This window comes from Furipterus horrens, unplaced genomic scaffold (assembly GCF_987537825.1).
Source record: "Furipterus horrens unplaced genomic scaffold, mFurHor1.1.pri manual_scaffold_1, whole genome shotgun sequence".
NCBI classification, from domain to species: Eukaryota; Metazoa; Chordata; class Mammalia; order Chiroptera; family Furipteridae; genus Furipterus; species Furipterus horrens.
In genome coordinates, this window is record NW_028327171.1 from 203,937,751 (window position 1) to 203,960,635 (window position 22,885).

Sequence of the window (22,885 nt, forward strand, 5' to 3'; positions counted from 1 at the left end):
TGGCACGTAGGAGGACGTAGAAAAGTAACTGAGTGAATGAAGAAATTAATAAACGGGCACTGACCCACAAGCTCTCTCAAATTTTGTGCAGCTGAAAAAGTTTCAGTCTAAGATTTCCCGCCAAGAGGATCATCCAAGGACCTCTCCCAGAGTTCCTCTAGGGGGAAGGTGAGAGTCGTGTGCAGGGCACGCTGCAAGCCTCGGTCCCCTCGCAGGACTGGGGCGACTGCGGCCAGGGATTAGCGCAGGTCCGAGGCCCGCCCGGGTCCCGCCTCCTAGCCCGCCAGCCCCCGGGGGTGGGGCCAGGCCGACTTAGCCGCGAGGCTTTCGAAGGTTTCGCCGGGCCCAGCGAGGGTGGCGACGAGGCGTGTTCAAACGCGAGTTAATGGCGGGGCGGCGCCAGAACTCCCCTAACACCCCCTAGCCTGCTGGCGCAGCGGGCGGGGCCCCAACCCCCTAGGTTCCCGCGTGGGGGCTTGGGCCGTGCCGTTGCCTAGCAACGCCCCGCCCCGCCCCCCACCCCTCGGGCCGCTGAGGGCGCCTGCCCCCAGCATGGCCTGGCAAGGCTGGCCTGCGCCGTGCCTGTGGGTCGCCAGCTGCGGACTGCTGCTCCTTGTCCTCGTTCTGCTCCTGAGCCCCCGCAGCTGCCGAGCGCGGCGGACCGTCCGCGGCTTGTTCATGGCGCGCAGCAAGCAGCTGCTCTTCCGAATCGGGTTAGTGTCGGGCTCCGGCGAGATGCGGAGCTCGGGAAGGCGGGCTCGCTGGGAAACAGGCTGACAGGCGGCGGCGCGGGAGGCGTGGGGGTTCGTACCGGGCGCTCGGAGAGGCAGGCTAGAGAGACCGCTGGTGTGGGGGGAAGAGAAGTTGGGAGCTGGAAAACCGGTGTGGGCTGGGAAAGGAGCATTGGAGGGTCAGGCCAGGCTGGCCAGAAATGGGGCACGAGAGGACATCTTGGGGAAAGGGACAGGTGCGGGGCCCGAGACAAGGGAGCTGGAAAAGGAGGGTAGGCGCAGTATCCCGGGTCGGGAAGGCCCCCGTGGGCAGGTGCAGGGTAGATGGAATGCGCAGACCATGTACGTGTCATCTGAAACCGCCAGCTCCTTCCACGTGTCTCTTTCTCCCAATCACCCAACACCCACCACACAATATTAGCTTTCCTGTCCTAAGTGAGAGTCCCAACTCTGTAGGTCAGTCTGTCCCATGCCCCTATCCTGGCCCGCGTGGGAAGCCCTAGGCTGTGAAATCCGACCCTACTTACTCTGCTTGTCTGGTTAAGGTTTACTGACCTCCAGTGCCTTTTTACTGTCCGACCTCCCCAAGTCCTCCTCCTCTCCACCCCCTACCTCCACCTCCCACCCCGTCCTCACTCTTCCCTTACCCCCACTTCTGCCGCTTCCTGGGCCAGGCAAGGGTGGCTAACCAGCTCTGTTCTGCACTGAGACACTGAGAGGCAGGGAAGGAACCCCAAGAAGAAGGTTTCCTAGGGTCCCTATCCCGTTCCCACTACTAGCAGGGCCAGGGGGCAGGACCTCAAGCCCCAGTTTAAGGACAGTGATGTTGGGGATGGGAAATGTGAGAGCCCTTGCCACAGGCCAGTCTCAGGGGAGGACCTAAGCTTGGGAAATTCCTGACCTTGGAGAAGACATTGTACAATTCTCTCCTCCTCCCTAGATCACCCCAGCTATCCCTGAAGCTTCAGCCCTAGGATTCTCCTCAGGCTCAGTCTAAGAAACAGAGATAGAAGGGCCTAGTGGGGGAACACTGGAAAAACATGGGGGGGGGGATACAGAGGGCGGCGAGTCTTATATGTGTGCCTTTTGTGGCATTCACATTTCTTTTTCTTTTTTTAAAAGATTTTATTTATTTTTAGAGAGAGGGGAAGAGAGGGAGAGAGGGAGAGAAACATCACTGTGTGGTTGCCTCTCGCGTGCCCCCAGCTGGGGACCTGGCCTGCAACCCAGGCATGTGCCCTGACTGGGAATCGAACCAGCAACCCTTTGGTTTGCAGGCTGGTGCTCAATCCACTGGGCCACACCAGCCAGGGCAGGCATTCACATTTCTAATAGCCCAAACATTGGTCACATTCTCAATAATGCACCAACCAAGTCACCATTGCTCTGCTAGTAGCATTAATGAGACTTATAAATATTTAAATATTTTTGTGCCTGGGATTAAAGAAAAAACATTACTCCCCACAAAATTTTTCAAAATCATATAGTTCTATTTGGGGAGGGATTTGTAAAACTACTTCTAGCTTTCAAAACTGGTAATGCTGAAGTCATCCTGCAGACAGCCCAAGGAAGTAGAAAATAGAAGTTTCCACAAGGAACTGGAATCAGAAATACTGAGATTAGAATTTCCCAAGATCCCTTTCTCAGAATCCTGGTGGTTTGGGTATTCCTAGAATTTTGGAACTGGGAGTTTTCCAATCCCCACACTTGAAACTCTGGGAGAGATTCTTTGGAATTCAGTGTTCCTATGGGTTTCCTGTGCCTGCATTTCAAGTTGCCTTGGAATCCACTCCCCAAATTTGCAGAACAGAAGGGCGTGCCTGGAGTCAAGAGTTCCAGTTCGCGCCCCTCCACGGTCTGGGAAACAATTAGTCCAGTCCCTTGGGGAGAGGCGGCTGGCTGCTGGGAGGGGCAGGGGGCGTTAGCAGGAAACAGGCTGAGGGAAATGGGCAGGTGTTGATGCTGTGGGGGGTGCCTCCAGGAAGGATGGAGAGGGAGGGGTGGGATGGGACAGGACATGGTGGGGAGGGGCAGAGTGCGCGGGCACGCAGTACCCCGAACATTTGACTGAGAGAGAAGTCTATTGGGGGCTGGAAAGCAGCAATGGAAATACTAAGTAGCGCCCGGGAGAAAAGAGATAGTTCATGTTATCATAAATAACAATGATCACTGGTGTTGGACAGTCTTATAAAGGGTTTTACTGAAACATAAGCACCGTTGTCTTGGGATGGGGATAACTGGGCACAGTGAAGGGTGCATGTGGGCTGACCTGAGGTAGATACATGCATTTGGGATTCTGCAGGGTCTGGGAGACAGTGTGTGTTGTAGTTAAGCACATAGCATGTGGCGTCGGACAAATGTGCTTTTGAATCCTAGCTTTGTTGCTTAGTAACCAGGTGACTTTGGACAAATGACTTAGCCCCTGTGCCTCAGTTGCCTGCATCTGTAAAATGAGCATAGCGATAGCGCCTGCCTCCTAGAGCTCCTGTGAGGATCAAATGAAATTATGCACAGGGCCTGACTCATAGTAAGTGCTCAGGAAATGTTAGCAATTGCCCTTTCTGTAGCTTGGGGGATGGGTGGGAGGGACATGGTGCTAGGCAGGCTCCTCTGGAGCTTCCTTCATAGTCCTGCTCCTGCCTTCCAAGCCTGTCCTGCCCACCCACCAATCCCACGGCCCTCCTGCTTTGGGTTGGGATTGTGGGATCACAGATGTGAGCACAGTCTGGTGGCTGTTCTCAGGGAGCAGGGGAAGGAGCATACGAACAGGGACTCAAAACTGGCAGGAATCAGGGCATGACAAGTTTCCCAGGAGTGACAGGGTATGCTTGAAGAGGCTGGGATTAAAAGTGTGGGCTCTCGCCCTGGCCAGTGTGGCTCAGTTGGTTGGAGCATTGTCTCCTAACCAAAAGGTTGCAGGTTTGATTCCCAGTCAGGGCATATACCTGGGTTGTGGGTCTGGTCCCAGTCCAGGTGTGTATGGGAGGCAACCGATTGATGTTTCTCTTGCATCAATGTTTTTCTCTTTCCCTTCCCCCTCTCTCCCTAAAAGCAAAGAAAAAAATGTCATCAGGTGTGGATTAAAAAAAAAAAGTGTGGGCTCTCCTGTGTGTATCCTCTGCTTCAGCTTCCCTTTTGCCCCTTTGCCTTCTCAGCGTTTGTATGTGTGTGTAAGTCATGGTTTGCAGAACATGGTCTTGAACTGAACTTCTGTGTGCAGAGCAGGGGTGAATGAGGAACAATGCTTGGCTCCTGCAGGGCTGGGAATGTCTGCAGAGCTGAGAAAGTAAACAGCAGCCAGCTGGACAGTTCTAGCTGACAAAACCCTTGCTCCCTCCCTGACCAAGCCCCCCTCTTCACTCCCGGGTGTAGAAGATCTTCCTTTCTTTTAAAAAAAAATTTTATTTATTTATTTTTAGATAGAGGAGAGGAAGGAGGGAGAAAGAGAGAAACATTGATTGGTTGCTTCCTGTACACCCAAGCAGGACTGAACCTGCAACCCAGGCATGTGCCCCCGACTGGGGTTCAAACTGGTGACCTTTTGCTTTTGCAGGATGCCCAATCAACTGAGCCACTCCAGTCAAGGCAAAGATCTTTCTTGACCTTCCACATCCAAATAAAACCATTTGTCCCAGGACAAACCTTTCCTGCTCCACTTTTTAAAAAAGTATATATTATTGATTATGCTGTTACAGTTGTCCGAATTTCTCTTCCCTCTGTTCCTTACTGTCCAGTATCCCCCTTTCCTCCAGCAGCCCCACCCCTCCTTAGTTCATGTCCCCCTTTCCTCCAGCAGCCCCACCCCTCCTTAGTTCATGAACATGGGTTGTGTATATAAGTTCTTTGGCTTCACCCTTTCCTATATCATTCTTAACTTCCCCCTGTCTATTTTGTACCTACCAATTATGCTTAATCCCTACACCATTTTCCCATTTCTCCCCCTTCCCCCTCCCAGCTGATAACCCTCCAAATGATCCCCATATCTGTGATTCTGTTCCTATTCTAGTTGTTTGCTTAGTTGGTTTTTGTTTTTACTTTTTTAGGTTCTGTTGTTGATAGTTGTGTTTGTTGTCATTTTAATGTTCATAGTTTTGATCCTCTTTTTCTTAAATAAGTTCCTTTAACATTTCATATAATAATGGCTTGGTGATGATGAACTCCTTTAGCTTTACCTTCTCTGGGAAGCACTTCATCTGCCCTTCCATTCTAATTAAAAGCTTTGCTGGATAGAGTAATGTTGGTTGTATAGGTCTTTGCTTTTCATCACTTGGAATACTTCTTGCCAGTCTCTTCTTGCAGACTTTCTTTTGAGAAATCAGCTGATAATCTTATAGGAACCCCTTTGTAAGTAACTCTCTGCTTTTCTCTTGCTGCTTTTAAGATTCTCTCTTTATCTTTAACCTTAGCCATATGTCTTGGTGTAGTCCTCTTTTGGTCTAGCTTGTTTGGGACTCTCTGTGCTTCCTGGACTTGTATGTCTGTTTCCTTCACCAAATTTGGGAAGTTTTCCTTTATTCTTTTTATTTTTTCATTATTTTTTCACATAAGTTTTCAATTTATTGCTCTTCCTCTTCTCCTTCTGGCACTCCTATGATTTGGATGTTGGCATGTTTAAAGTTATCCCAGAGGTTCCTAAGCTTCTCCTTGTTTTTTTCAATTTTTGTTTCTTCATTCTGTACTGGTTGACAGTTTATTTATTCCTTATGTTCAAAATAATTGATTTAAACCCCAGTTTCCTTCCCTTCACCATTGATTTTGTGTGGATTTTTCTTCGTTTCACTTAGCATAGCCTTCACTTCTTCCCTTCTGCATTTGCCATGCTCAAGCATATCTGTCAAGTCTATGAGCATCTTTATCACCAGTGTTTTGAACTCCGTGCCAGTTAGGTTGGCTATCTCCTCATTGCTTAGTTCTTCTACTGGAACCTTGATCTGTTCCCTCTTTTGGGCCATGCTTCTCTTTCTCCTCAACTTGACAGGCTCCTGAGTTTGCCTCTGTGTCTTAGGTAGAGCTGTTGCACCTGTTACATTGTAAGGGGCGGAGCCTTAGGTACTCATCAATATGGGGTGATCCGTTTCACCGTGTTGTGGCACTGTATGTGGGGGAGGGATATGAGAGGGAACAATGCCACTTGCTCAGCACTCGCCCCTTTTCCAGGCATTTCTCCTGCTTCCCATATAAGACTGGTGCCTCTTGAGCTGTTACCCTGGCTGTGGTTCCCAGCATGGGTGGGTCTGTGGACATTCTAGGACCATGGGGGCCCTCTAAACAAATGGACTTCACAGTTTCTTCTTCCGCCCCAACCCCACAGGTTTTCACAGTCAGAAGTAATGAGACTTTATTTTCCCCAGTGGTGGAACCCTGAGCTGCATGGTCTGTCTGGTCTGGTGCTGGGAGCACTCCCCAGGTGTCTCTCCCTGTTTTTTTTTAAGAGTTTATTTAATTTTTAGAGAGAGGGTAATGGAGGGAGAAAGAGAGGGAGAGAAACATCAATGTGTGGTTTCCCTCACGGGCCCCCAACTGGGGATCTGGCCCGCAACCCAGGCATGTGCCCCAGCTGGGCATTGAACTGGCAGCCCTTTGATTCACAGGCTGGCGCTCAATCCACTAAATCACAGCAGCCAGGGGGGACCTACTTTTTTAAATGTGTGACTGTGCTTTCTGCTGGCCAGCCACAGCGACTGTCACTGCCACTGCTGCCTCCACACCTCATCCTCTCTGCCCCGGCTCCGCCTCACCTACCTGTCTGGATGAGTATTTCTTCTTTATATCCTTGTTTGTTGGACTTCCGTGCAGCTTGGTTTCCTGGAACTTCTGGTTGTCTTCAGTTTTGAGGTAGTTGTGTTCCTTCTTAGTTGTGGAAGGAGATGCAGCGTGTCTACCTACACCTCCATCTTGCCCGGAAGTCTCCTCTTGCTCCAATTCCGTAAGAGGAAGCCCCTTCTCTGGAGCTTGTGAGGCCCACCAGCTTGAATTCAAAGGGTGACAGGAATCCAGAGCTGAGGGCCCGTGGGTGAATGACCTATCTGCTCATGGTCTGAATTAAGGCCTGGTGGAGGCAATGGAGTGGGCCATCTACAACACAGCCTACAGAAGGGGAGCGGTGCCCTTTTCCTTGCTGCAGACCTTGGGGACCTTGGTGAGCTGCACCCCCAGCATCCACAGCGACCCCTCTGTTCTCCCTCTACCCAGCTTCTCCTCTGCTGTTGGATTAGTCTCCAAACCCTGGCTCTGAGCTTATGGCCCCTTCCCCAAGCCACATGCCTACAAAATGGAGTCCGTACCCTTACCCAGGCCTTTTGGGCCCTCCGACACCCCCTCCAAATCTGCCCAATTCCATTCTCTCCGGGCCATGAGCTCTTACCATTCTTCCGTCTGCGAGCCTGTTAGACCTCCCTCCCTCCCTACGCCTCTACCTGTCAAACTCTGCTGCATTCTCAGAGCTTACCTTCAAAATATATCCAAAATCTGAACGCTTATCCCCACCTCCATTGCTCCCTCACTGGGCTAACCCAGGGTTAGCCCTCACCTGGCCTCCCGAATTGACTGCTTCCTTCAGCCTTTGTACCTCCCGCTAGAATGAAACTGTTAAAAATGTAATTTAGAAACGAGCCGCTTCTCTGCTCAGATCCAGCCAGAATGGCTCAAAGGCCCTATGTGACCTGCCCATCTACCACCTCACCTTTTCTGCTCCTCTCCTCGCTCATTCTGCCTGGGCCACCAGGGCTCTTTGCTGTCCCTCAACCACTCGCAGGTGGTCTCACCTTGGAGCCCTCTGTTGCTTCCCCCAGACGGCCACATGGCTTGCTGCCCCACGCCTCCTTCAGGTCTCTGCTCAAATTTTCATATTTCATCTGATTAGAGAGGCTCCTCTAACCGCTCCATGTAAAAAATAGCAACACCCCCATTTCTGCACGCTCCACTGCCTCTGTCTGGCTTTGTTATTCTCTATGACATACTTGACGTATTGCCTTGTCTATGGGTTTATTGGTTTTCTCCCCCAACCGGAATATAAGCCACATGAGGGAAGGCGCTTCATTCACTACTGTATCCCGGCTTCAGAGCAGTGCCTGGCACAGGGCTGGCCATCGTTAACTGTTTTTTTAATGAGTGAATAAGTGGAAAGCTTGGCCGAGCGAGCAGGACTGGATCAAAAGGGCCTGAGCTCTGACCGCTGTGGCTCAGTTGGCTGGGTGTCGTCCCAGAAAGTAAAAGGTCGCCGGTTCAGTTCCTGGGAGGGCACGTGTGGGTTGCAGGTTCAGTCACCGACAGGGCAATCAATTGATGTTTCTCTCTCACATTGATGTTTCTCTCCCTCTCTCTTAAAAATAAATAAATAAAATTTTAAAAAGAAAAAAAGAAAGAGGGCCTGAGGTTGGTATGGAGGGAGCCAAAACAAACAGACCAAAATAAAAACCAAGCAAAACCAAGGGACCTAGGTTGGGCAAGAGGCCTGGAATTGTGGGCAAGGAGACAGACTAGTCCAGGCCTCCTAGCCAGGACTGAGAAACCACACACAGGTCACCAGCAATGTCTGTGCCTCCGGTCCTCCCCGAGAGCCTCAGCAGCAACTGCTCCTCCCTCTGGGAAAGATGGGCCAGTCTGGAGAGGGCGTCGAAACCTGTGGAAGACCATTCCCGGGTGGGCGTAGAGACGGTAGACACAGGCCCGTGATCTCCTGGGCCGGGCTGTGCTTTGCCCACTGGCAGGCACTGCCTTTCTACCCTGGGTGGGGAAGTGCCTCCTCCCCGCCAGGCCTGCTGGCAGCCTCAGCAAACTCTCACCCTCAGGGCCCTTTTAGCTGCCTCATTATTTTCTTCAGTTTCCTCGGTTTTGAGAGCGTGCAAAGCGTTGAGCTGCTCTGTTTGCCCTTCACAGGCCCTCGCTCCAGCAGAACTGTGTGTCCTGGTGGCCTTGCAAGCGCCTCGGCCCTCAGATAGCCGTTTCTGGGTTTGGTTTCATGAAGAATGCCCTGTGGCCGGGCCCGCACAAAGCCTTCATTGCCTATTCTAGCTTGCTCCTGCATGAGGTCTGCAGAGGTCTGATTCCCCCACTGATCTCCCAGCGCCCAGGGAGCAGGACTGGTTCAAGAGGCCCTGGGATTAGAATGAAGGAGAGCAAGGGGGTGGAGTGGGGGCGGGGGGGCGGAGGCAGGGAAGGGGGAAGCTAAAAGAAAGAGACCAAAACTAAATCCAAACAAAACCCAGCGCTGGGGTGAGGGGCATGTGAGGAGAATCCCAAATATGCTCCCTGACCAGAGGCCTCACCAACTTGGCATGCCTGTTGGGTCCTTTTGTAATCTGGGACCCCACCAGGATTGGGGGTCATTTAGGGAAGAGTACCAGAGGGAGGGAGGGGTTGAAATAGGTGACCCTGGCAATAGGCGCTTTCCAGGTCATCTGTTGGGTACAGAGCCCCCCTTTATGCTGCTCCCCTCCTGCCCTAGGCCGTCCTGAGGCTGGGGCCCAGGGCCTAGCTGGGACAGACACTTGAAAGCTCTCAGGCCTGTCTCAGGCTGCTCAGGATGGGGAGGCTGCCCTTGGGGAGGAGGGAAGAAGAAGCGCTTCATTGTGTGTTCTCCACTCTGTGCCAGAGGGAGGAGGGCAGGGGGGCAGGGTTGTTTCTCCCTGTCCTTAGCTGTCCCACCAGCCTCCCATGGGGCTGGATGGAGGTTCGGACTCAGATATCCAAGAAGCCACACCCTGGTTCAGTGGGCGTGTGACCCCTCACTGGGGTGGCTGGTGCTGTGTCCACAGCCCTAATCCTGAGGGGAGGGCCCCTAGGACAGCTGCAAGGGCTCACCCCAGTCGCTTGCCCCCACCTGCTGAGCGGTTTTTCTGTCTCCCACATGGGTCCCAGAGGACCACTGGAAACTTTCTTTTCTTTTTGCTGAGGCGACTGTGGATAGTTCCAGGCCCCAGAAATGCTGAAGCAGAATCTAGGAAGGGGACGAAAGGAGGAAAAGATCAAACTCTTTCTATTTAACCAACACTCCTGGACCATTCTAGACCCGAGCTTTCTGACCACGCCTGGGGACCCCATGGCAGAGAGTTTGAGTCCCACATCTGGCCCTGGGGTGTCAGTGTCGTTTTGCAAGTCACAGTGATCTTGCTGGGCTCTGCTTCTTTCCTCTGGCAAAAGCAGCAGAAAAGAAGCTACATGTAGGGCCCATTCCATGGGGCAGTGACGTCCCAGTCAGGTGGCGGGCTAGGAGGCAGAAGGACAGGTCCCTCCCCGTGTCTCCTTCATCTTTCACCTTTTCCCATCTAGGGTCTTGGTCTTATTTTGTTGTTGTTGTTTTGTTTTTTTTAAGATTTTATTTATTTTTAGAGAGGAGGAAGAAAGGGAGAAAGAGAGGGAGAGAAACATCAGTGGGTGGTTGCCTCTCACATGCCCCCAGCCAGGGACCCAGCCCCCAACCCAGGCATGTGCCCTGACTGGGAATCAAACCGGCAACCTTTTGGTTTGCAGGCCAGCATTCAGCCCACTGAGCCGCACCAGCCAGGACTAGGATCTTGTTCTTTTTTCCTAAATTGTCTTTTGCATCTGGCTCACAACCCTTCCCAGGGAACCATCAACCCAGTCCTATGTCTGGGACTAGGACTCAGCGCAGATTTAAAAGGGATTCTCTAATTAAGGGTGTCTCACCCTGAGGTCCACAAGGTCCCTGACCCTCTGCACTTGTGGCAAAATGCGGCATATGTAATGAGCTGGTCCTGGGAGATGATTCAAAGGGGTCTGTATCTCAAAGAGCCCAAACGAGGGCCCCAGGAGTCCCAGAGGCCAGCTCCTGCGCTGCATGTCTGGCTGGGTGTCTGGTCACTGTAGCCACCCTGCTGTATCATTTTTCTCAGCAAAGGCCCTCAAAGGAGTTGGGGCTGCTCCATAAGAATGCGGACCCACTCCTCATCCTACGCCCTCAGCTGGGGTTTGGGGAGGATTTTAGCAGTTAACAGTGTGGGCTCCAGGTCAGGCTGCGGCGGCTACGGCAGACCTCTGCCTCACCACCCATTGCTCTGTGATCCTAAGCCAATTTCTTCTTGCCTCTCTGGGCTTCGCTGTCCTCATCTGGGAGGTGGAGGAAATGGTAGTACCTGCCTCAGGTTGTTTGGAGGTTGACAGGAGATAATAGATAGGAGGTGCATAGCTCAGGGCTGCTGAGGTGGGGTCAAGGAAAGCTGTGGAAAAGGTCACTGTTGTTCAAGATGAGCCAGTGAGCTCCAGAGAGCTGCCCTGACCTGGGTGGGCAGAGCCAGGACTGTGGGTCTGTCTGCAGACCCCTTGTCTAGTACTCCCTCTAGCCCCTCCACCTCAGGGACCCTGGGTCCAGACCCCAGGGCAGGGGAAGTTGGCATCCTGTGCCCCAGTGACGGAACCTCACCCCTGCTCTTGGGTGTAGGTGACCTGCTTAGCAGAGCACCTGCTTGACCAGTTGTGTGAGTGTAGCAGGAAGGGACTTGGAAGCATGTGGGTGAGGAGGAGAGGGGAGAAAAGCCCAGAGGTGGCTGTACCCTGGGCTCCAGACACCCCCACTGGGCTTCACAGGGTGCGCAGCCTGGCATGGGGCCAGCTGCACAGGGTGCTGAGCGGACTGTTGTTTTTAGTGTCTGGCCACTTTAATACCTGCTTGCCCCAGCACCCCCTGCCCCAACAATGCCCTGGCCACTAAACATTTTGTAAGTGCCAGTTCTGGGGTGTGCTAGTGCTGGGGGCACCCCAGGGGGTACAGAGGAGCTACGAGGAGCAGGCTGGGTCTCCCGTGGAGTCTGCCTGCCCTCCGCATGGTCCTGATTATAATGTTGGTAGAAGTTGATAAGGCCCTGCCTTTGAGGGGCCCACTGCTCCTCACGGAGGGGTGGGAGAGGCTGAGTGCTCCAGGCGGAGCTGGGGAAGGAGGCTTCCTGCTGGGGTCATTAGGCACTGAAGGGTTTGAGCTGATCCCTGAAGAAAGCTGAGGATTCCAGGAAGTAGAGAAAGGCATGGAGGGGTATTCTAGCCAGAGACCTGCGGGAGGATGGTAGTTTTGAAATTTTAATGAGTTATTTCGGGAATTCAAAAGAAGATAGATAACAGTCTCTCCACTGCCCAGCTCGAGAAAATATTGCAGGCCCCAGGAAGCCTGGTGCCCACCTCTGCCCTGCCCCCAGGAGCCCTGTGTGCCTCCCTGTCCCTCAGCTGCTTGATTCTTCACTGTGTATGTCTGCATCCCTAACTGTCTGCGTCCCTAACCGTCTGCATCCCTAACCAGCTGCATCCCTGACCATTTGCATCCCTAACCGGCTGCATCCCTAACCAGCTGCATCCCTAACCATTTGCATCCCTGACCGGCTGCATCCCTAACCAACAGGGATGAGGGCTTTGCAGGCTTGGGCATTTTCAGTCAGTATTGGCAGGTTGTTTTCTCTGCAGTATGGCTGTTGGCTCAGCGTTACGTTTGGGCTTTGTGCGTGCTGAGACCTGGTGCTCTAGGTCATTTGTGTTCCTGGCTGTGTAGTTTTCGGTGACTGTGTCACCACTTATCCATTGCGCTGCCGGAGACATCTGGGGGCTTTTGCTTGTTCACTCTTGGGAGCACAGGGTCTTCACCAGGCCACACAGGGGAGAGGAGGCGGAGAGTTGTTTCTGTCCCAGTTCAAAGGGCCTGACTGGGAGTGGGACACTGTTCTGCCGGCAGTAGGGAGCCACTGAAGGCTTTTGAGCAGGAGCGGGACTCGGTCAACAACGGTGCTTCTTTTTTGCCAGTGGCTTGCAGTTTACATTGAAGGCAGAGCGCTGTGCAAAGGAGGCTTTCATAAGAGTCAAGTAAAGAGCTTCTAGGGGCTGATCCTGGGTGAGCTCATGGGATAGGGAATGGAGGGGAGCTTGAAAGAAATTCTGTTTTGGTTGCCTATGCCAGGGAGAGGGTTAAATTGGGGCCCAAGCTGTGTAACTGGAATGATGACAGGGCCTTTCCCAGAAAGACAGGCAGAAGGGGAAGCGCTGACACGCATGGTGTTGGACCCTTGTGACTGTGACGGGGCCAACGTGTAGGCAGATGACTTTCTCAGAGACTTGAGAGTCACAGGGAAGTCATTGCCAGGGAAGGACGAGGCCTGGGAACTGGGGATGAGTGTCCCAGCGTCACTAGGTCCTCAGCCCCGCCCCCCCGCCCCCATTCCTCCTTCCCCTGCTCTGCAGTGTGACCCAGACTTCTGGCCTACAAGGGCCACCTGTCCCTCCCCCCACAGCCAGTGGGGCGCAGACCTCAGGCCTGGCATTGTCTCCACCTTCTTCCACCTCCAACACCCCCCCCGCCCCCAGTGCAGGCCCTTGCCTTCTCTCCCATGTAGTGACTCAGTTTCCCCTGCCGCCCTCTACTCACCTCCCTTTCCCTGCATCCTCTGTGCAGCAGCTTGGGGAGCTCTTAAAAAGGGAAGGCAGAGCATGTGCTTCCCCGCTTTAAAAGCCGCCAGCAACTGTCCACCCCTTCTCGCCGGCCTGGCCCCTGAACACCTCGCTGACCTCTGCTCTGGCGCTCTCTCCCTCCAGCCCTGCCTGGGCCTCCTGGAAACCCCTAGAGCTCACCCCACGCCTGCCAGCCCTGGCAGCGCGGGCTCCCTCTTATCTCTCCATTCGCAGCTCAGAGGCCGCAGTCAAGAGAAGAGGCCTTCCCTGACCATGCTGTTCACAATAAGACCTCCTCCCTCTCCTCTCCTCCACCTCCTGCTATATTAACTGCTTCTTTGTTGATTGGTTTTCCGGTTTGGTCTGTGGGCCCCTCCACTCACTGCGCTGGCAGGGACCTAGCCACCTGGTTCTCTGCCGTGTGTGCCCTGTCTGGCATGTGCAGTGAATATTTGCTGAGTGAAGCAAGTGAAAGAGAGGAGCCCTTGTTTACCGCCGCTCCTTCATGCACAGCCCCTGCCCTTGTGGATTTTCACCTTCATTGGGGAAAAAGCCTATACAATGAGCATCCAAACATGGAAGACAGGGAGCATTCAGCGCCGCCGCCCCCCCCCCCCCCAAGTGTGGACAGCCCTCTGCTAGCAGCTGCGAGGGGCGCCTGGCTGAATGTGGGAAGGAAACAGTTGCTCACTACGTGCCACTGCCAGGCCCTGTCTTAAGTGTTAGCATTTGTTACCTTGTTTTTTGTCATTTCATCTTCTCACAGTCCTGCAGGCTGAGTCCTGGTAGCACCATGTTTAGGATGAGGGACCTGACCTGTGAGCCCAATGACTTGCCCAAGCTCTCAGGGCTGGGAGGGCCTGACTGGAACCCAGGTCCTTCTGTTACCAGAGGCCCTGGACTTGCCGTCAGCCTAACTAAGTGGGAAGAAATGAAGCCAGGAGCGGGACTCCAAGCACGGCTGTGCAGTGGCGTCGGCCCAGAGCAAAGGGTGATTTTAAAAGCTTATTTATATATCCTTTTTAAACTTTTCAGGTTGAAACAATTTCAGACTTGCAAAAATACCACCCAGAATTCCCATATGCCCCTCCCCCAGCTCCCCTGAATGCTAACCTCTTTCACAACCACAGCACCGTTATCAAAACTAAGAAATTAACATCAATACAAATTATTGACTACCCTCCAGAGCTTATTGAAATTTTACCCATTGTCCCACTAATGTTCTTTTTCTGGTCCTGAGTCCAATCCAGGATAGCTATCTTGTTCCAACCAATCCCCTCAGGTGGGGTGTCTCTCTCGTGCCAACTCTTTGTCGTCACGGACACACAGTGAGGGAATACTGTACACTCACCTTGTATCACTTTGAGTCTTGCTGAGTTCCCACACAGAGTAGGTCCACCAGAATTCTCTGCTCATGGGGCATTGCCAACATGGTCTGTGTATGGGGCAGCCAGAAATGGGACATACACGTATTATCTATATCACCTCTGCTCATGTGCATGTTCTGGTGTCCCACCAGACTTCACGCAAGGTCAAAGCTAAAATCATTAAGGATTTCAAGGTGGCAACAGCAGAGCGTTAAACCAAACACGGGTCACAAACAGGTGAAGCTGGCCCTGCATGATGCATTCTGTATTTGGGGGACTCTGTCACTCACAAGTTCCTTCGTTCTTTTTGCAGCCTTTTCGCTGTGTGGCCTGGGATGGCCTGGAGTGGTGGCCAGAGGAGGGAGAAAGTGTGGTCAGCCCATCCAGCCTCACCTCTCCCTGCTTCCTCCACCAAACAGCCAAACTGAACTTTCTAGTTTCCCCCAAATAAGCCCTGCTGTCTGCTCTTATGGTTTCCTCTCCCCTGGTGGTTCTCAAAGCTGTGGTCCCTGGGCCAGCGGCATCGGCATCAGCATCACCTGGAGTGGTTGGGAAAATGCAGATTCCCAGGCCACGGCCCAGACCTGCTTTTTCAGGTGGGGCCGAGGAATCTGGTTCAGCGTTCCCCTGCATCACGTGAGGCAGCACTGCTCTTGCTGAAATATATTTCCCACCTGTCTCAGCTTCCTAGCTCCTCCACTCCTTTCACGGGGAGAAGCCCCTCACGCTCCAGGAGTCTTTCTGAATTCTCCACTTCTCCCCTGCTGGGCTGCAAACTGAGGGAAAACTGTCTCGTTTTCCATCTTGTCCTGAGTCCTGAGCAGGGCAAACCGTAGGCACAAAATAAGTGATGGTGGAGTTGCATCGACTCAGGGGTGGCCAAGAGAGTGGAGACGTGGGGCCTGGGCATCATGAAGAGTTGAGGGTGCGGGGGCTGAGCACAGACATTCTGCCCACAGGTACAGCCTGTACACCCGCACCTGGCTTGGGTACCTCTTCTACCGGCAGCAGCTGCGCAGGGCTCGGAATCGCTACCCCAAAGGCCACTCCAGAACCCAGCCCCGCCTCTTCAATGGTGAGCTCTGGCTGCCCTGGGCCAGCATCACCCCCAGCTGTGCCCACCCACCCTCCCTGCCTACCACTCCCTGCCCTTCACCCCACCCACAGCCCATCTCTGTCCCCCAGGAGTGAAGGTGCTTCCCATCCCCGTCCTCTCCGACAACTACAGCTACCTCATCATCGACACCCAGGCCCGGCTGGCTGTGGCTGTGGACCCTTCAGACCCTCAGGCCGTGCAGGTGAGGGGCAGGGGTACCTGGGGTGCCCTTGGGGACTGGCAGCTTCCCCTCACTAGGAGGGGCTGATCCTGGTCTCTGCCAGTGGGGTGTGCCCCCTCCACATGCACTCACCCACAGAGACCGGAGCCTGGGGAGGGTCTGTGTCCCGCTTGGTGGGAGGAAGGGGGCAGGGCAGCGGGGAGGGAACCAGGACACAGAGAGCGCGATGCTGGCCCAGGACTGTGGGGCTAGTGGGATTCTTGTGCCTCTCACTCTCTGCGGCCCCCTTTCTCCTGTCCTCACCTCTGTCTGTCAGCGTCCGGGACTCTCCATCTCTCCCTCCCATTTCTTATTCCTGTGTGTGCGTGTGCCTGTGTGCCCACCCCCTCCAAGGGTCTCTCTCCTCCTCCTCCACCTCCCCACCCTCTCCCATGTGCCCATGCTCAGTCCACCCAGCACTCACTCCCCTCTCTCTCTCTGCCTCCAGTGTCCCTCTGGGTCCTGTTTCTCAGCCTCAATAACTCCTCTCTCCTCTAGGCTTCCATTGAAAAGGAGGGTGTTACCTTGGTTGCCATCCTCTGCACTCACAAGCACTGGTAAGGGGCTGGGGTGGGGGGTCTGGGTGCAGATGATCTTCTCTGGCTGACCTTTGCCCTGGCTGAGCTTGCCAGGTCTGAGCCCCATAAGGTCATGCAGGGCTGGGGGTCAGGAAGTCAGGATGGGGGCATCCACCTTCCTCATGAAGTCCTGGGGCACTAGCAGAGAGGGAGGGGGTGGGGTGGGTCACCCACTGCTCCATTTATTAGGCTTCTGAAGCCCCAGAGGAGGGCAGGGCAGGCATTTAGCTCTCATTCCATGGGAATTTATTAGATGGCTACTGGGCACTGGACATGGACAAACCTGTGATCTTCTCCCTCAAGAAGATTAAAGTCCAGTAGGGGAGACAGCCCTGCATGAAAGTGTACAACAGTGACAAACGATGACAAGCATGGCAGTTGGCACAGGGTTCAGGGGATGATGGACACCAGGTGGGGCATAATCAGATCCACCCGGAAGAATGAGAGGCTGATGATCCTGGAGCTGAGAAAGTTCAAAAAGATCAGGTGGCATTGGCCAGGTGAAGGGGGATGGTTGACAAATTTGGGGGATGGTGTTCTGAGCAGGGGAACAGCTTGGACAAGGCCCAGAGGTACGGACAGCTTAGCTCGGTCTAGAAGCCAGGGACATGCATGGCTCATAGGCCTGGAGGTGCCGTGGGGAAGAGGGAGGTGAGCGGGCCCAGTACAGTTGCCTTTCAAAACCCCTCCCTGTCTCTGCTGTCCTACAGGGACCACAGTGGAGGGAACCGCGACCTCAGCCGGCGGCACCAGGACTGTAGGGTGTACGGGAGCCCTCAGGATGGCATCCCCTACCTTACCCAGTAAGTCCCTGATCCCAGGGATGGGATGGCACTTTCGTGGGCTCACCCCCTGCCCTCAGTCAAGTATTTCAGGGGTATCAGCAGTTGGATTCTTTTCTTCTTCCTTCCTTCCTTTTTTTTAAAAAGTATATTTTATTGATTATGTTGTTACAGTAGTTACAATTTTTTCCCCTTTGCTCCCCTCTGCCCAGTGCCCCCTTTCTCTCCAGCAATCCCACCCCCCTTAGTTCATGTCCATGGGTCGTGCATATAAGTTCTGTGACTTCACCCTTTCCTATATCATTCTTAACTCCCCCCTGTCTATTTTGTACCAACCAATTATGCTTCTTAATCCCTGCACCATATCGCCATTTCTCCCCCTCCCACCTCCCAGCTGATAATCCTCCAAATGATCCCCACACCTATGATTCTGTTCCTATTCATTTGCTTAGTTGGATTTTGTTCTTATTTTTTACGTTGGCCTCCAGCTCACTGATCTGATCTTCTGCTTCCTCTAGCCTGCTTTTTAATTCCTTCTACTGTGTTCTTCAATTCAGAAACTGTAGTCTTCGTTTCCCCCTGGCTCTTATTGATAGCTTCTATGTCCTTTTTCATGCTGGTGTAATTCTCAGTATGTTCCGTATAGTTTCTATGGAGTTCCTTGTAGTTTCCTTGGAGTTCTTTGTAGTTTTCTTTGAGCTCGCTGATCTCATTGAGCTTCCCTATAATCCATCTTTTGAATTCCCTGTCTGATAGTTTGTTTCCCTCTATTTCATTTAGCACTCTTCCTGGGGATTCTTCCTTTCCTTTTGATGGTTGATTGTTTCGCTGTCTCCCCATTTTTGTGACTCTTCTTGTTTGTTGCTCCTTCTTAGATTGATCTGCACTTCTTGGATCTGCCCCTGGTGGTGTCAGATCGTGGACCCTTTGTTCCTATTTTTTAGATTCAGTTGTTGATAGTTGTGAGTTTGTTGTCATTTTAGTGTTCATAGTTTTGATCTTCTTTTTCTTAAGTAAGTCCCTTTGACATTTCATATAATAATGGCTTGGTGATGATGAACTCCTTTAGCTTCACTTTGGGAAGTACTTCATCTGCCCTTCCATTCCAAATGATAGCCTTGCTGGATACAGTAATCCTGATTTCAGGTTGCCTTTCATCACATTGAATACTGCTTGCCAGTCCCTTCCTGCCTGCAAAGTGTCCTCTGAGAAATCAGCTGGTAGTCCTATAGGCACCCCCCTGTAGGCAACTATCTGCCTCTCTCTTGCTGCCCCAGGACTCTCTCTTTGTCTTTCACCTTTGGCATCTCAGTCATGATGCATCCTGGTGTGGTCCCCTCTGGGTCCAGCTTGCCCAGGACCCTCTGTGCTTCCCGTACCTATATGTCCATCTCCTTCACAAAATTTGGGAAGTTTTCCTCATTTTTTTCAATTCTTGTTTTCTCATTCTGCACTGGTTGACTGTTTTTTTTCTTCCTTATATTCCAAATCATTTATTTGAAACCCGGTTTCCTTCCCTTCACCATTGGTTTTATGTGGAGTTTCCTTCATTTCACTTAGCATAGCCTTCACTGCTTCTCTTATGTGCTTGCCGTACTCAAGCATATCTGTCAAGCCTGTGAGCATTTTTATCACTAGTGTTTTGAATTCCACGTCTGTTAGGTTGCCTATCTCCTCATCTGTTAGGTTGGCTATCTCCTCATTGCTTAGTTCTCCCACTGGAACCTTGATCTGTTCCCCATTTTAGGCCATACTTCTCTGTCTCCTCATTCTGATAGGGTCCTATGTTTGTTTGCCTCCGTGTCCCAGGTAGGGCTGTCGCTCCTGTTATGTTTGTAAGTGGCAGAGCCTTAGGAATTCGTCAGCACAGGACGACCTGTTTCACTACGTTGTGGTGCTGTATGTGGAGGAGGGGTGCGAGAGGGAACAATGCCACCTGCACAGCACTTACCCCTTTTCCAGGCTCTTCTCCTACTTTCGTATGGGACTGGCGCCTTTCTAGCTGTTGCCCTGGCCATCATTTCCAGAGTGGGTGGGTCTGCGGACGTTCTAGGATCGTGGGAGCCCTTTAAACAAGCGGACTCTGCTGACAGACTGGCAGTTTCTGCCTCCACCCCAACCCCCACTGGTCTGCACAGTCAGAAGCAATGAGGCTTGATTTTCCCTGGTGCTAGGACTGTGAGCTGCACAGTCTGGTGAGGAGCTGGGAACACTCCCCAGGTGTTCCTTCTGACTTTTTAAAACATGTGACAGAGCTTTCTGCCGGCCTTCTGCTGCCGCTGCTGCTGCCACCACCACACCGTGTCCTCTCCGCTCTAGCTCTGCCCCTCCTACCTGTCTGGATGAGTGTTTCTTCTTTATATCTTTGTTTGCTGGACTTCCATGCAGTTTGGTTTTTCTGGAACTTCTGGTTGTTTCTAGTTTTGAGGTAGTTGTATTCCTTCTTAGTTGTGGAGGGAGACACAGTGTGTCTATCTGCGCCTCCATCTTGGCCAGAAGTCTCAGTAGTTGGATCTTTACTGATGGCCTTCCTAGGCCCCAGAGAGAAGATCCCAGTCCATTTGAAGACTGGCACTGCCCACCCCCAAACTGATCCAGCCATGATCTCCAAAACAGGAAAAGGGGAGGATTTGGATCTGAAATCCTGGGCACTAGGGGTACCTTCTCTCTCTGGTGTGGAAGCCCTGACTCCTACAAACCACCTAGAGTGGGGCAGGACTAGCGCGGCATAAGCTCTAGTACCTTCTCTCCCCTATTGCCTTGCTCCTCAGTCCCCTGTGTCATCAAGATGTGGTTAGTGTGGGACGGCTTCAGATCCAGGCTCTGGCCACTCCTGGCCACACACAAGGCCATCTGGTCTACCTGCTGGATGGGGAGCCCTACAAGGGTCCTTCCTGCCTCTTCTCAGGGGACCTGCTCTTCCTCTCTGGTTGTGGTGAGTTCCCCCAAAGGGAAGAGGGAGGATGAGGGATAAAAGGGAGGGAGAGAGGCCAGGGCAGGAGCCCAAGGACAGCCACAGTGCCATGAAATGCATTAAAGCATTGGTTTTAGTGCAGGTCTTGCCTCGGCAGTTACTCTGATTTGGAATAACAGTTACCTGTGTTACCTCAATTTTTTTTATATCCTCACAACTTCCTGTAGGGGCTGGGTAGAATTGAGACAATGCCTGTAACTGAGTACAGACCTCGCAGGGCGTTTGTTTCCATTGGGTGGAGCCTGGTTGTCTGATACAATGACCGGGGTACTAGGTTACAAAAACTTGAGAACCCCTGAGTGAGAGGATGATGCTCTGGTTGGGGGATCACAAGTCCCAGGCTGTATGGAGTCCCAAAGGGCAGCACAAGCAAAGAAGGAAGTGTTCAGTGGAAAGAGCAACCCAACATGACGATGCTTGGGGTTGTTAGAACCCAGCCTGAAGGCTAGGCACCCCCTGTCCATCCACATGTCACTGTGTGCAATGGAGGCCTTCAGAAGGGTTTAGTTGGGGATGAATATTTGGGCCCAGCTCCCCGGGGCATGGTTGAGGGTTGGTGGCCTGAGGTGCATAAGCTGGTCCGCACCCCACTTCACGTACCTTATACTGTGTTATCCTTGTATTTTATAACATACCCCTTGACCCCACCAGGACGGACCTTTGAGGGCACTGCAGAGACCATGCTGAGCTCGCTGGACACTGTGCTGGGGCTGGGGGATGACACTCTGCTGTGGCCTGGTGAGATCCCTCCCACACTCCTCCCAGTCCTTCACCATCCTAGAGCACCCCCAGACCCAGTTCCTGACCCAGAGGTGGCATGGCTCCACCTCTGGTGGCTCCCAGGAGCCCACTGTAGCAGAGGGGCAGAGCTCCTTTCTTTTTGGCATTCTGGCTCTGTAATGCCTCTGCTTAGCCAGAGCCTAGGACAGAAAACAGCCTTTGCTTATCAGGGGAGAAGTCAGTAAATCCAGCCTGCATGTATCCATTGTATGCATCCAAACCCACACGTTATATGTCCGACAATCCATACATATGTACATTGCATGTCCATACAGACATTGCATATCCACAGTTTCTAAAACACATTCATTAATACCTACTTAATCCTCAGAATATTAAGTTCTTCCATTCATTCATACTTTCTTGAGCACCTAACATGTACCAGGCTCTGTTCTAGGCACTGGAGACACACCCTTGTTCTAGTGGCATTATTTTCACAACTTGCCACAGAAACTGTGGGTCACAGAGGTGCCATGACTTGACTGAGGTCGCAGAGGTGGGCAGAGGCAGAGTCGGGCTAGAATGAGGTCTCCTGGCTGCAGGTCTGGTGGTTTCCCCTGAATTGCTTCTGCTGCTTCCCACATGGATGATTTGGGCCCACCTTTCCTGGAAAGTGCTGCCCCTCAGGGAGGACTTCTTTTGCTCACATAACCAATCTCTCTCTGCCCTGCCTCTTGGCCCCCGTGGGGGTCCCTAGGTCATGAGTATGCGGAGGAGAACCTGGGCTTTGCAGGTGTGGTGGAGCCTGAGAACCTGGCACGGGAGAGGAAGATGCAGTGGGTGCAGAGGCAGCGGATGGAGCGCAGGAGCACGGTGCGGGGCTGGCGGGCTAGGGGGGGCCGCGAGGGCACTCCCCAGAGGGAACCCTTCCTTTGTGCCCCGACCAGAGCTCTGACACATTTGCCTCGTGGGTCTTCAAGTGAGAGCTCCTGGACCCCAGGACTGGGCAGGGGCAGGGAGGCTTCCCTTGTCGGGGGCATTTTCTGGATTCTCCTCACCAAAGCCGGCGCCTCTGGTCCCGCAGTGCCCGTCCACCCTGGGAGAGGAGCGCTCCTACAACCCGTTCCTGAGGACCCACTGCCTGGTGCTGCAGGAGACTGTGGGACCGGACCCAGGCCCCACTGAGGACGATGGCTACTCCCGGGCCCAGCTCCTGGAGAAGCTCCGCCGGCTGAAGGACCTTCACAAGAGCAAGTGACGTCCCCAGCCCACCCCAGCCCACCCGCGTGGTGGGGAGGCCAGCCATGGCCCACACACACCATCCCCCTCATTGCTACCATCACCACCTCCATCAGAGCCCACGGTGGGCACCATGCCCCAACACTGGTCACAGGAAGAGGGGGGACACTGTGAGAGACTTTGAGGCCCGGAGAAAGGGGCTGCTTGAAGGCTTGGAGGCCCCATGGGGCGAGGCTGAGCTATCAAGAGTAACAGGAAAGGAGGGGCCTTGGGACGTCTCCAGACCTAACTGGAAGGGTCCCCTCCTCCCTTCCCCTGTTCCTGGGCGGTGGTGCGGACTGACAGGGCAGCTGCGCTCAGCCCCTCCCTCAGGAGGCCTCACTCTCACTGGCGCCACTAAACCCAGGGCAGCTGGAGCCCCGCACACGGGTTGAGTCCACCCTCCCCCTTCTCCCATTCAGGGTGGGAGAGAAACTCAGCCCTGCAAAGAGGTGAGATGCCTTGGAAAAGTGGTCACTCAGAGGGGCTCCTGGGCTCTGGTTTACTGAGACACTGCCCCTCCTTCCCCAGCCTCCCCACTCTGCCCTGCCTGGCCCCCGTGAAGGCATTTTTCAAGCAGAGCCATTTCTGAGAAAGATGGAAGGGCTGGAAGTCTGGCTGTCTGGCCTATCTCTTCTCTGCCTCAGTGACTTCCTTACAGCCTGAAAGAGGGAGGGTCCTGGTTGCCAAGGAAACCTTGACCTCAGGCTAAGGAGACTCCAGAGGCTGCTGGGATTGCAGCCCAACAGTCTTGC

General features: G+C 53.3%; 1 protein-coding gene across 2 annotated transcripts in view; it reads left to right on the forward strand.

Annotated features, from left to right (window-relative positions):
* PNKD (PNKD metallo-beta-lactamase domain containing) overlaps nucleotides 1–22,313 on the forward strand; it is a 64,488-nt gene extending 42,175 nt beyond the window's left edge. Inside the window, exons 1-9 of one of the 2 annotated variants that reach the window (XM_090283723.1) lie at nucleotides 341–713; nucleotides 15,442–15,557; nucleotides 15,668–15,780; nucleotides 16,297–16,355; nucleotides 17,087–17,179; nucleotides 19,930–20,093; nucleotides 20,784–20,870; nucleotides 21,610–21,725; nucleotides 21,937–22,313. In XM_090283723.1, the coding sequence (XP_090139849.1) occupies nucleotides 553–713; nucleotides 15,442–15,557; nucleotides 15,668–15,780; nucleotides 16,297–16,355; nucleotides 17,087–17,179; nucleotides 19,930–20,093; nucleotides 20,784–20,870; nucleotides 21,610–21,725; nucleotides 21,937–22,110 (1,083 nt within the window). In that variant the 5' untranslated portion in view covers nucleotides 341–552 and the 3' untranslated portion in view covers nucleotides 22,111–22,313. Of the gene's footprint in view, nucleotides 1–340; nucleotides 714–15,441; nucleotides 15,558–15,667; nucleotides 15,781–16,296; nucleotides 16,356–17,086; nucleotides 17,180–19,929; nucleotides 20,094–20,783; nucleotides 20,871–21,609; nucleotides 21,726–21,936 lie in introns of those variants that run through there. The other variant, XM_090283730.1, reaches the window with a different exon arrangement.
* The last annotated feature ends 572 nt before the right edge of the window (nucleotides 22,314–22,885 follow it).